Raw genomic sequence first — 13,126 nt, forward strand, 5'->3', positions numbered from 1 at the left:
GCTCAATCGGTTAGGATCATGCTTAATGAAGCGGAAATCATTAGTTCGAATTTTCCTTCCCCTTCTTGTATGGACATGTCGAAGAAAAAAAAAGAACAAAGTGAAAAAAAAAAAACCAAAAACAAAAAACAAAGTGAAAGATAACTGAACTTACTCGCTGAGCATAGTAATGAGCTGAGATCAGGAGCAGTGAAACTTTGATTAGCGGTAAAAAAAGGGAAAGAGAGGTGGTTTATCTCATTATATTTATGGCCGAAAGGATTAGGAAGTGTCGGGGGACTCGGAGCATCTGATCCCTTAACGAAGACAATAGAGGTGTGTTTCTTAATGAAGTGGGGTCAGTCTAAGCGGAACCAGCTAGTCTACCCCATATTCCCTCATCATTGATATCTCCTTGGCAAGATCTGATTTTTTCTTCTTTTCAAAGGGGGAGTGGCAGGGAGATACAGGGAGGGCTGCAAGTGAAAAACCGGGTCTTTTTTGTTTGTTTGGTGGAGAAAGAAAAGAAAGAGAGAAAGGGAGATAGAGGGCCACCTGTGAAGTGAGGATAAGCTCTTTGAGATCTGCCACTTTGTCTACAGGTACTTCCACTTTCTCTTCTCTTGGACCCCAGTTGAACAATTTTTACATTTTTAACTTCATTTTGGGCAGCAATGCATTTTTCTTTCTTTTTCTTTTTCCTTTTTTATTTTAAAGATGATTGGTTGTAAATTTTTCTGTTATTTGATAATGGGTTACTAGTTTTGTTAAAAAAAAAAAATTTAAATTTAGAAGTTTGATCTTTACAGCATTTTATTTGGAAGCTGGCCATTTGAGGATTTGTTGATTGGACATAAAAAAGTTGGATAATTTTCCTGAGAAAATGCAAGGAAGAAGAAAAAAGAAGACTTTGTATGTTGGATTTAATGTTATTCCCACTTGGCTAAATTAACCATTTAGCTCAATTCTGGGTGGAACATAATAAGATCCATGAATTTATTTAGTTTTCTTCTATAAAGGTTTCTCAATCTTTAACAATAGGAAATTTCACCAAAAATGGTAGTCATTGTGCTTTGGAAATTTATTAAATTACTTAAGAAAATGGTTACTTAATTAGCATTTGTATTCAATTGTCTCCAGGAAGGATCGCATTAAGGAATGATAAGGAGATGGGGAGGAAGGGAAAATGGTTTTCTAGTGTAAAGAAAGCGCTTAGCCCAGAGTCCAAGGAGAAAACTGACCAGGTTTGGAGAAATCACAAAATGGTATTTTTGATTATCTGGAAATTGGGTTAAAAGTTGAATAGGTTTCTGATAGTTTTAGTAACTGTTTTTTCAGAGATCAAATAAATCGAAAAAGAAATGGTTTGGAAAGCAGAAACAGCTGGATTTAGAATCCACCTCTTCAGGACCTGCCACAGTGCCACCTCCTCCTGTTGAGGAAGAGGTCAAATTAACCAATGCAGAGAATGAACAGAGTGATCATCCCTACTCTGTTGCAGTCGCCAGTGCTGCAGCTGCTGATGCTGCTGTTGCTGCTGCTCAGGCAGCCACTGAGGTTGTTCGACTCACTGAAGTTACTAGGTTTGCAGGCAAATCGAGTGAGGAAGTGGCGGCAATCAAGATTCAAACAGCATTTCGGGGATACATGGTATGTGTTAATGTCAAATACAAGCTAAATGTTAATGTCAGCTCGTTATACAAGATATTTGGTTCAATACAAGCTAAATGTTAATGTCAGCTCGTTATAGAGACATTTTTGATTTAATGACCACTTTCATTGCAGTAGTTTAAACTTTATCAGTAGCTGCTAACAATGGTTTTACAGGAACTTTTGGGTGAGTAATGAGTGGCTTTCTTAATATGGTTTTGCATTTCATTGTTTTCAGGCAAGAAGGGCATTGCGGGCTTTAAGGGGGCTGGTCAGGCTGAAATCGCTGATGGAAGGACCTGTTGTGAAACGCCAAGCCGCAAAAACCCTCAGATGCATGCAGACTCTAGCTCGTGTGCAATCTCAGATCCACTCCAGGAGGATCAGGATGACAGAGGAGAATCAGGCTCTCCAGAAACAACTCCTACAGAAACGAGCAAAAGAGCTTGAGAGCTTGCAGGTCTCTTTCGTTTCTTCTTAATTCTATTATTTCTATAAAAAAATTGCTAATCACTTAGCACATGTTTTGTAGTCTCTTTATTGCCACAGGTTTATGTGATTATATTTGTATAGACATGAAGATCTTAGGGGCTCATTTTGGGACTAGAATATGGCAGCCAGGGTTACTTTGGGCCTATGTACCTGAGATATTTTTAATGTATTAAACAGTGACAGTTGGCTCAAAATTTTCCACAAAACACCCAGCAGAAACATGGGAAATTCCATTTTGGTGCTGGCTTAGACTGTACCAATGGGATATTTAGAAATAGTACTAATTTCTGTTTCCTACTTTCCTTGATGGGTCATGTTTTTATTTGTTATCTAAGTAGTTTTTGTAATAGAAAGACCTCATTTTTTGGACTTTAACTCGTTTAGATGTTATTTAGATTGGAGAGGAATGGGATGACAGCATTCAGTCAAAGGAACAAATTGAAGCAAATCTTCTTACCAAGCATGAGGCGGCTATGAGGAGAGAAAGAGCACTGGCTTATGCTTTCTCTCATCAGGTGATCAATTTCTCTCATTATTTTGTGCATTTGAGTTTACAAAAAAACAATATTAAAATGAATGTAAAAGACATGGTGTGAGATTTGAAAAATATGGGAGGGGATTGGCTTATGCAGGGGAGGGGGGGCATGGTCCCCCTGGCCTTTTGAATCTCTCCTTTGAGGTTCTTACAATTTTCGGTCCCTATAATTTGGATGTCTCATTGAGTTTTTACATACCCACTTTACTTTTTCATGGCTAACCATTTTTTTTGTCTCCTCAAAATTCAGATATAGTCCTTTCCCACGTTATAATCCTTTTTTAACCATTCTTTTCATTTGTATTTTTACTTCTCAAACTCTTTCAGAACTATTAAGAGATATTATTGATATTATATATTCCCTGAAAGTCAATATCATGTTATCCATTCGACTTATCAATCTATATATTTAGAATTATATTTTCATATGTAATGCCTATAAATTTCACACTCATGCTCAACATACACACATTGGATTGTACTTTTTTTTTTTTTAATAAGTCAATCTTATTAGAAAGTGCAAGGGGCACAACCCAAGTACACAAGGAGCATTCAAGAGAGACACCCAACTTTATTTTACCTTCAACCAATTCCCTAATGGAAGACCTAGGTACTTCATAGGTACTTCACGGGCAGAGCGGACACCCTGCTACCCAGGATACTAGCTAGTCGTCCAACATCATCCATGGCGCCAACAGAGACTAACTCTGATTTAACAAAGTTAATTTTCAATCCTGAGATAGCTTCAAAGCATAAGAAAATGCAACATAAATGACATAGATGCTTTGTATTTGCCTCACAAAAGATCAAGGTATCATTCGCAAATAATAGATGAGACATTAGGAGTTTGTTATTATTCCTGAATCCCACCGAAAAACTAGATAACAGTCCCCTATCACAATGGCAAACAATATTCTACTCAAAGTCTCCATAACAAAAATGAATAGCATAAGGGTATCGGACCACAAGACCTATTACAGAAGTCGGGGGGGAGTTCCATTAATCAAAACGGAGAAACGCATCGTATAGACACAATGAGCTAACCATTCACATAATTTCTCCCCAAATCCACATCTCCTCAACAGATGCATAAAAATCCCAATTAACATTATCATAAGCTTTTTCAAAGTCCAATTTACATAGCACACCTGATTCCCTTATCAAATTTTGCTGTCAAGGCATTCATTTACACTAAGGATTGAGTCCAACATCTGTCTCCCCTTGATAAAAGCATTTTGAGACCTAGAGACTACCTTCTCCAACACTGATTTCAGCCTGTCAACTGAAACTTTGGAGATAATTTTATCGACGCCCCCACAAGACTGATAGGCAAAAATCCTTGACATCCACTGCCCCAACTTTCTTAGAAATAAGGGAGATAAAAGTAATATTGAGATTCCCTTCAATTTCCCTCGAGCATGAAATACATTCATGAGATCTTCTTTAAGAATCTTCGAACAAGACTGAAAGAAAGCCAAAGAAAAACCATTGGGGCTTGGAGCCTTATGACCGTTCAGAGCTTTCACCACCTCAAAGATCTCACTCTCCTCAAAATCTCTTTCCATCCATAAAGCCTCATCAGTACCGGTAGAATTAAAAGAAAGACCATCCAATTTAGGACACCAACTGAATTGTTCTCAATACTGATGAGTGTAGAACTGCAGAATATGCTCATTGATTTCTAAATAATTTGAAGAAACAAATCCATTAATGACTAAGGATTCCACGGTGGTGTTCCTTTTATTCGAATTAGCCACTCAGCAGAAAAATTTTGTATTCTTGTCTCCCTCTCTCAACTAAAGAGTCCTCGATTTTTGTCTCTAACTTACTCCTTCCAAAAGAGTAACCATTTCCATTGTCATATGACGTCTAGATAGTGTATTAACCTTAACAGTTCTTATATCACTAAATAGCATTTGCCTCCCTTTGGAAAACATTCTGGCTCTATCAATGCTCATGCATTTCATTTGCAAGCTATGTCTAACCAGTGGCTTGCATTTTCTGTTTATTTCAAGTACCATAACAGTTTCTTGATGCCTCTTGAGATAGAAAGCCTTAAAAATAGACATCATAAGAAGTGAGAGGAGAAAAATATCGACATTCACTCAAAATATTGAAAGTGGAAAAATGTGCATGCCTTCATGGTACTAGGCATATGCTGCATATGTCATACAATGCCCAACATTTGTTGCATGAGCCTGAATTTGATATGGTGAATAAAGGAAACACTGATTACATTGCATTGGGTTGCTTAACTTTTTTTTATAGAACATCATGACAATGCTTGAAAGGCTTTACCATATATTTTCTATCTTTTCTTTTGGTGTTTGTGGAGAAAGAGTGATGCATGAGGTGAAGCATGAAATGTTGGTCCACTTAATTTTATGAATAATGCTAGGGACCATCTTTTTATCCTTTTTTTATCCTTCCAAAGTTGATGTGACTTTTAAAATTACCATTAGATTTGGAAAGATAAAAAGATGGTCCTAGCATTACTCTAATTTTATTTAGGTCATATTAATTAATGAGTTATCAGTTTTTAATATTATGTTTTATTTAAATTTTAGAAGTCAAGCATATTTTTTTATTCAATAATGGGTGTTACCTAGATTATTTTTGGTAATTCGCTAATGAGAGTTGCCTTAAATTATGTTAGGTAAGTCAATAAATGGAGTGATGCCCTAGGGTTTAGTCGTTAGTCTATTTAAGTGTCTTTTGTACTCCAATGGAGGCTGATTTTGATGTAATAAAAAAACTGAAGTTTTGATTCTTCTCTCTCTTCTCCTCCCCGCTTACCCTCTCTTTCTCTTTTCTCTTAGCTTCTTCTTCTTCTTCTTCTTCTTCCCCCTTTTAGCTTTTTGTTTCTTTCTCTTCCCCCTTCTCCTAGCTTCTTCCTTCTCTCTTTGCCCTAATTCACCGTGTGTTTTTTTGATTTATTAATTGTCCTGCATCAAAGAGAGATTTAAGGTTGGTTACTTGACAACTTTAGCTATTGATGTTGTGGTTGAACAACTTGGAAAATTTAGTTTGAGTTTAGTGCACTAACTTGATGCCTGAAAAGTCAAAATGTCAGCTGATCCAGAGAGAAAAAATTAGTTGGCGAATGTTTTGCATGTTTATCTGCTCTGTTGGTAAAGCTGAACAGGATCTAGTTGTCAGTAATATAGTTGCAGATCAGTAATTGTATGTGAAATAACATGATTAGCATTACCTATTTTATATTACTACATGGTCTGTGTTTACCATTTACTAGTCCAATAGTATTACAGGCTCAAACTTAAGATTTCTGAACGTTGAGAGAAACAATTTATGAGTCTAACACATGCAATGAATCACTCAACAGCAAACCTGGAAGAATGGTTCAAGATCTGTAAACCCAATGTTTACAGATCCAAGCAATCCCACCTGGGGCTGGAGCTGGTTGGAGCGATGGATGGCAGCCCGTCCATGGGAGAGTCGTAGCATGATGGATAAAGAACTGAACAATGACCATTCATCTGTAAAGAGTGCGAGCCACAGCGTTGTCGGTGGAGAAATCAGCAAATCTTATGCTCGCTACCAGCTCAATTCTGATAATCATTCCCCAACAGCCAGCCAAAAGACCGGCCATCAGAGCTTCCAGTCCCCTTCAACTCCTAAGCCAGCTTTCTCAAAAGTAGCAAAAAAAGTAAAGCCTGCAAGCCCAAGGGGTGGATTGGGTCCAGATGATGACTCTAGAAGCATGGTCAGTTTGCAGTCAGACCAGTTTCGAAGGCACAGTATTGCTGGGTCATCAGTGAGAGATGATGAGAGTCTGGCAAGCTCTCCAGCACTTCCGAGTTATATGGTACCCACCAAATCCGCAAGAGCTAAGAACAGGTTGCAAAGCCCATTGGGGTCTGAGAAGAATGGGACGCCAGAAAAGGGGTCTTTCGGGACGCTGGAAAAGGGGTCTTTCGGGACACCGGAAAAGGGATCTTTTGGGCCTGCAAAGAAACGGCTTTCATTCCCGAACTCACCAGCCAGGCCAAGGCGGCATTCAGGTCCACCAAAGGTGGATATCACTCGTATTGCAGAAAACAACACGAGCAATGGAGTGGGCAGTTGATCATTTCTAGTCAAAATCAAGGGAAGTAAAGAAATTAAATGGATTTGGATTTGAGGAGGTAATGGAGGAAAGGAGAAATAATGGTTATTTGATTTGTGAATTCACTATTTTCTTAACAGCTTTAATTTGTTATTGCTTAACAGGTGCTCCTGTGGGGTGATATTCTTTATATTTTTATTCTCTCCATCATTTGGGTTCTCCATGTCCTGATGATACCAGAACATGTCTGAACCCAAATCTGGATCTTGATTATTTTCTGCATGAAGAACAGTTGTCAGTCTGTTAAATTTATTGATTCGACGGAGTGCTGTATAATGGATGTTTAATTTCCCACTTCTTGTTTACTTGGTACCTATAACTTCGTCCATATTGTTTAATCCTTTAAATTGTGAATTGAAAGTTAAATCTACTAGATGCTATCTGCTTCTCCCAGTTGCCATTTATCTGTAGCAATCATGAATGTATGATGATAATCTTTTCATGCAGCTTTGCAGGCATTTTCATAGTATCTTTCCTTCACAGGGAACTTCCGCCAAACCCGACTTCTCAGCCTTTCCTTTTCTATCTTCTTCACCAATTACAGGACCTGAAGCCCACCTCTGTTTTTGATCAGTCTCCACCTATTGGACGATCCACCCCCGAGGACCAAATCCAAAATTAAAAAAAAAAAAATGAGGTTTGGCGCTTGGGGGTGGCCGAACCACCCCCAAGGGCTGGTTGGGGTTGGCCAAAGATGATCCACTATCGAGGGCCAAACCCAAAATAAAAAAAATATGGGGTTTGGCTCTTGGGGTGGCCGATCCACCCCTAAGGGCCATGAGGGTGGCTTTGGCCACCCCCAAACCTCAAATATTTTGGGGTGGCCGGCCACTCCATATTATTTTATTTATTTATTTTCTTTTTAAAATTTAAATATTATTTTATTATTAATAGAACACGTGACATGACCTTGGCCCTTGGATGGAAATTGACCGCCCAAATTTAGAATTTCAAAAACTGGAATTCTCTTAAAATTTTCAATGGATCCTGACCCTCTTCCTTTGTGAATAAAATTGAAAACAAATTGTCAAGTGTCCACAGGACATGTTACGAATGTACCATGATCTATTAGTCTCATGTTCCACAGAAATAGGACACAAGCCCTTACCAATGTCAACGACAGTGACACTATCCTCTTGCCCACTGACCTTAACCTTTAATATAATTTTAGAGAGCTTTTCTCACAGTTTTTTTTTTTTAAAAAAAAAGAAGAAGAAAAAGAATGTTATACATATACAATATCTCCAATGAAGCTAGGATAGTCTTCTACCCAAACTTGTTCCAAAGATTGATTCATGCAGCCTTTGCAAGACAAGGAGGAGCCAATTTGCTTCCCTTTTGATATGCCCTATAGGCTATAGACTAAGATTGCACACAATACTTCAAACAATACTCGTTGCAAACTCAAGTCTCTACTCAACACCTCAACGTCCAAACTGCTATAACTTTAGCCATTATCGAGTTCAAGAACGGAGGAATCAACTACGTCAATAAGATGTATACATATGTCAATTGTGATACTTTTTGAACTAAAATGGTTAAGATAGAATCACTTCGTGTATCCATTCTTATCGGGTAAACTTTAGACCGGTGCAAAGCACCCCTTCCCTACAAATCAGATAATATTTGGACTTCACAGGCCAGCTGACCTCAAAAAATTGTTTGCACCCAATGTAGGGGTGAAAAAACGGTTATAGTTAGCGGTTATTAGCTAAAACCGCTAATCATAACTGCTTAAGTAATTAGTAAAATTTGCTAATCGCCTAAGTGGTTAACCGGTTATTTAATAACTCCAATAACCACTAACTCTTTTTTTTAAAGAAAATAAAAAATAAAAAAATGACATCATTTCATATATATATAGTTCACCCCTAACTCAAGGAGATTCGAACCTTAAACCTGATGAAAATGCCATCAAATTCAAGATCAATGTCCTTACCACTTGACTCACATGAGTAAACCGCTTAGGGTTATTTTGCACTAAGTTTTGTTATCATTTCCATAACTTAATTACAAAAATCTAATATTTTTAAATCAATTTTTTTCTCAAAAATATATTTACATTATAATCTTTTTTGTTTTATAAAAGTTTTTATAATTTTGATGATTAAATTAAATTATTTTGAATAATAACTATATGAGAAAATAAATACTATGTATTTTACTTGAAAGTACAACAAAAAAACTGAAGAATTATATGTTTAATGAATGAAGATTATATTAACTAATATCTTAAAGTAGTCACAAGACGATAATATAAATATAATGTTAAATTGAAATATAATAAAGAAATAACTGCCCAATTGGCCTTGGTGAACTATATTTTATTTTAATTTCTCAGAGAAAGCGCAAAACCCTACAGTGTCAAAACCCACACAGACCACGAATGCCCATTTCCGCTTGTTAAGCTTGAAGAGCATTACACAAAAATGGTGAGTCCTCTGTAAACACGTACTCTTTCATGTCTTCAATATCTGATTTATATATATTTCATATTTCATTTTATTTTGGAAAAACCCCCCTGATTTCTTAGGGCAAATGTTCTACAGAGATTTCCTGGGGTTCTGTTTTGTTTTGGATGATTTTTAGGTCAGGGTTTTTGTTTATTTTTACTTACAAATCTGGGTTTAGCTAAACCCTCCGTTTGGATTCCGAGAAACTTTAGGAAAAAGGCGAAAGAATTTGAGTAATTGGTTTTGGGTTCTTTCTTTTGTTTGGACACGACCTAACAAAAGGGTCCTCTAAATTGCCACTCATATTGTGATCACTTTATTTTATTCTGTAATCTATTCCTTGGTCTTGCTCAGTTTTACCAGCAATCCAATGGATGGGAAGTGCCATTTGTTTCCCTTGTGCTTCTGATTTAGTCCAATTTTTTCGTTTTGATTTATTCAATTATTTTTTTTTCTTTTCTTGTTTTATTTGATTAAGAAATTTACCTGTTATTAGGTGTGATTATCAAATTTGTAAGAAAACTAATGAGTAGAAATGTATTTGTTCAGGCATTTTTCTTCGGAACTCTGTAGGGTTTTTCAATCTTTTCTTCTAAGGGCCTCCATTTTATGGAATGCTAAGTTTATAATACATGTGCGTATTGACATCAAGGGGTGCGTTCTTTTAAGGAGCCATACAGTTTGAGAACTGGTACCAAAGCAAATTGGAATTTTCATTGATGCTTATAAAGTTTTAATATATGTGCATATTGGAATTTTTCATTGATGCTTTAAATGTTTTTGTGACTTCGAACAATGCTACATGGAGGGATATGGTCTACCAAAGCCACCAAAAGGAGAGGACGAGCTATGACACTTCTCCATTTTGACAATGATCCATCTATCCCATGAACAAATTCCTATTTAAAATTCTCCAATGTTGCTTTGTCATCTTCCTTCAATGGTCCACACCCTTATATTTGACCCATTATATTTCCTGTATAAAGGCCAAGGATAAATAACCCAAGGAGCCTTAAGAGTTGTTAAAATAAGAAATTCCAAGTGCTCTGCCTTCCCAAAAGCCGGTAATCCTCCCACCTTTGTTGTGGCTGCTGTGTGTAATATTTGGAAGCACTGGAAAAAGAACTTTCCCACTTAGACCAATGTGATGGATTTATTATGCTTTTTCTATGTAGAGTTTCATATTCAATGTTAGTAGTATGAATTAGTCATTTTGCTCACCCTTCATGGTCTGGAGTTAGCACTAAAGATTTTGTTCTTCATGACTATAAGTATTATGTTGGACATTGCAACAGAGTACAATCTGAACTATGAAACTTATATATAAAATTTGCATTAGGTTGCACCATTGCTAGCAGGCCTTGCTGTTGCAGCCGCCGCTTATGCTGGTAAATATAGTGTTCAAGCTTGGCAGGCATTCAAGGCAAGACCACCAAGACCTAGAATGCGCAAATTTTATGATGGTGGTTTTCAACCTACTATGACTAGGAGGGAGGCAGCTCTAATACTTGGAATCCGGTATGTGTCACCTATTTTTCTCCAATATATGATTTGTGTCTTGATTAGTGGCTTGGCATCTTTTATTGAGAGAGTATTTACTGAAAAATTGTTTTTGTTGATGTGCTTAAGCACAGATGAAGTAGACTTCTCTTTTTATATTTTGCATTTATATGAGTGAGAAACTCCTTGAAGCGCATCAATCTGCCAGGTGTGTGTATTTAGGATGGTAGATAGGAATGTGCATAGTTAGGGATAAGCGGCGTTGATTGTTCCCTGCAGTCTCAAGTAGATCTGCATACAAAGCCAAGCTGAGTTAGCATTTGGCCATCTAAGCTGGGCTTTAGTCATGTCCAATGGTTTTCACGCTCAGATCAAGCTCAAGTGATGTTTGGATTGAAATTGCTTGGCTGTCTTTGACTCTTGAACTACTGTTGAGCTTGTCTCTACCTTGATTACTCTTACGAATCAAAGTGGGAGAAGAGAAATAGGCACTGGACATAATATCCTGTCTTACTGTCTCATCTACTCTCTGAACCCAGACAGACGACATTGAACAATACCATTGCCTCATTTCTCTAACCATTCATGGCCCATCAGAGTTATTTTTAAAGACAGAACGCACACTTAGAAAAGTATTAATAAAAATGGAAAAATTGACTGGTAAAGAGAACTTGAGTATCTTTCCACGACCTTCCCCCGAAATGGATGTTATGAGGTTAGATCATTTGGATGTTATGAGGTTAGATCATTTGGATATTATGAGGTTAGATCATTTGCTTTTGCAATTTAACTATTATCATAGAAAAAAAGAAAGAAAGAAAGAAAGCATTATCCTGACCCTGAGTTTTTTTCCCCTTCATAACGTAACATCAATTTGACCTTGCCTACTGTCACTCTGGTCATTTGTGAAGTTCATTCCTCGGAAGGCTATAGTGTATTCAGGTTTGAATATCTATATTCTGCTTGATAAGCTGATGGTGATTGTGCCATAGACCTTATTTCAATTTATATATGATGGTTAGTTTGTTCTGAAGGTGCCTTGTTTTCATATTGCAAAGTCACTACTACTGGTTTTCACATAATTCCAGACCATAACATGTCAGTGATGCAAACTTGTGGTTCTTTCCTTTCCCCAATTGTACTTTCTCATATAGATCATTTAATAGAATTGATAATATAAATGCATTATCAGCTCTTCATAGTTGTTATAATTGATCCTCTCTACCTGATTGTTTCACAGAGAAAGTGTTGCAGCAGAGAAGGTTAAGGAAGCACATAGGAGGGTGATGGTAGCCAATCACCCAGATGCTGGTGGTAGTCATTACCTTGCATCTAAAATTAATGAAGCAAAGGATGTGATGCTTGGAAAAACCAAGGGTGGGAGCTCTGCATTTTAATGGCGCAAACTGTTCCCATATATAAGCAAGGCAATTCTGCAAAAGTTTTAGTGAGTTTTTAGAGCCATACATGCTCCAATTAGACAGTGTCACCTCCCTTTTTCCCATTAGTCTTGGTGCAACAGTAGGTGATCAAGATATTTAGAGCATAAATTGGTCATTGTTTACTTGATTCTTTATAACCCTCTAGTTTCACAATATTTGGAAGAAAAAAAAAAATTAATTCATTTTGGTGACTATGAGGTGTGGATGTCCAAGAGAGTAGGAGGATTATGTTGATGGCAATAATTATGCAATCCTCTCCTAATATTTGGGTCATAGGCTCATCTTTTGTTATGGTCAGAAGTTTTGTACACCGGATGTTGAAACTGCCCTTCTCCAATGATTGCTAGAGTATCTGTTCGGTCCTTGTACCATACTTTTATATATATATATATTTATATAACAAAAGATGAGCCTATGACCCAAATACTATATATATATATATATATATATATAATTAACTATTAGATTTGTAGAATCCACCTCAATGAAGGTATGAGTCATAAATTTAATGGTTGGTTTTAAAAATGTAACATTGCGGTATTTATATATGTTCCAAGTGCAAAACCAAATAGCTTGTTATATATTCGAGTTGGTGGTTGTGATCATGTTGAAGAAAAGTGTTCCAATTCCGTGGATGTATTTATAGAAGAGAATAACTTCTATAAGGTTTTGGCACAAATCAAGACATTTGTGCCCTCCAATAAGAGCATGACAAATCAACGTGGAATACCATAACAAAAAAAAGCATGAACACCTAATTTATTATTATCGAGACTTGCATTAAAACAAAAAATCTTTTAGAATAAACTTTTCCTATTCTTCTTACTTAGACCCACCGTCAACTAGCACAAACGATACACGCCATCCCAGATCACGCCGGAGACGACTCCGGCCGGTCTTGATAACGCCGGCAGATCTCTCTCTCTCACCCTAGCAGCAGAGAGAAAAT

General features: G+C 36.9%; 2 protein-coding genes across 3 annotated transcripts; both read left to right on the forward strand.

Moving 5' to 3' along the window:
- Positions 1 to 266: 266 nt before the first annotated feature.
- On the forward strand, positions 267 to 7,076 carry LOC132192032 (protein IQ-DOMAIN 2-like). Of its 2 annotated transcripts, none has more exons than XM_059607216.1 (6): positions 267 to 581; positions 1,120 to 1,223; positions 1,318 to 1,629; positions 1,868 to 2,089; positions 2,517 to 2,636; positions 6,000 to 7,076. In XM_059607216.1, the coding sequence occupies exons 2-6, from the start codon at positions 1,149 to 1,151 to the stop codon at positions 6,741 to 6,743; spliced, it is 1,473 nt and encodes a 490-aa protein (XP_059463199.1). In that variant the 5' UTR covers positions 267 to 581; positions 1,120 to 1,148; the 3' UTR covers positions 6,744 to 7,076. The 2 variants fall into 2 exon arrangements, with proteins under 2 accessions (XP_059463199.1, XP_059463201.1); XM_059607218.1 differs by lacking the exon at positions 267 to 581 and adding an exon at positions 791 to 864.
- Positions 7,077 to 9,109: 2,033 nt separating this feature from the next.
- Positions 9,110 to 12,541, forward strand: LOC132192143 (mitochondrial import inner membrane translocase subunit TIM14-2). The gene is made up of 3 exons (XM_059607387.1): positions 9,110 to 9,214; positions 10,575 to 10,753; positions 11,976 to 12,541. The coding sequence occupies exons 1-3, from the start codon at positions 9,212 to 9,214 to the stop codon at positions 12,130 to 12,132; spliced, it is 339 nt and encodes a 112-aa protein (XP_059463370.1). The 5' UTR covers positions 9,110 to 9,211; the 3' UTR covers positions 12,133 to 12,541.
- Positions 12,542 to 13,126: the final 585 nt, after the last annotated feature.

This window comes from Corylus avellana, chromosome ca9 (assembly GCF_901000735.1).
Source record: "Corylus avellana chromosome ca9, CavTom2PMs-1.0".
Taxonomy (NCBI): domain Eukaryota; kingdom Viridiplantae; phylum Streptophyta; class Magnoliopsida; order Fagales; family Betulaceae; genus Corylus; species Corylus avellana.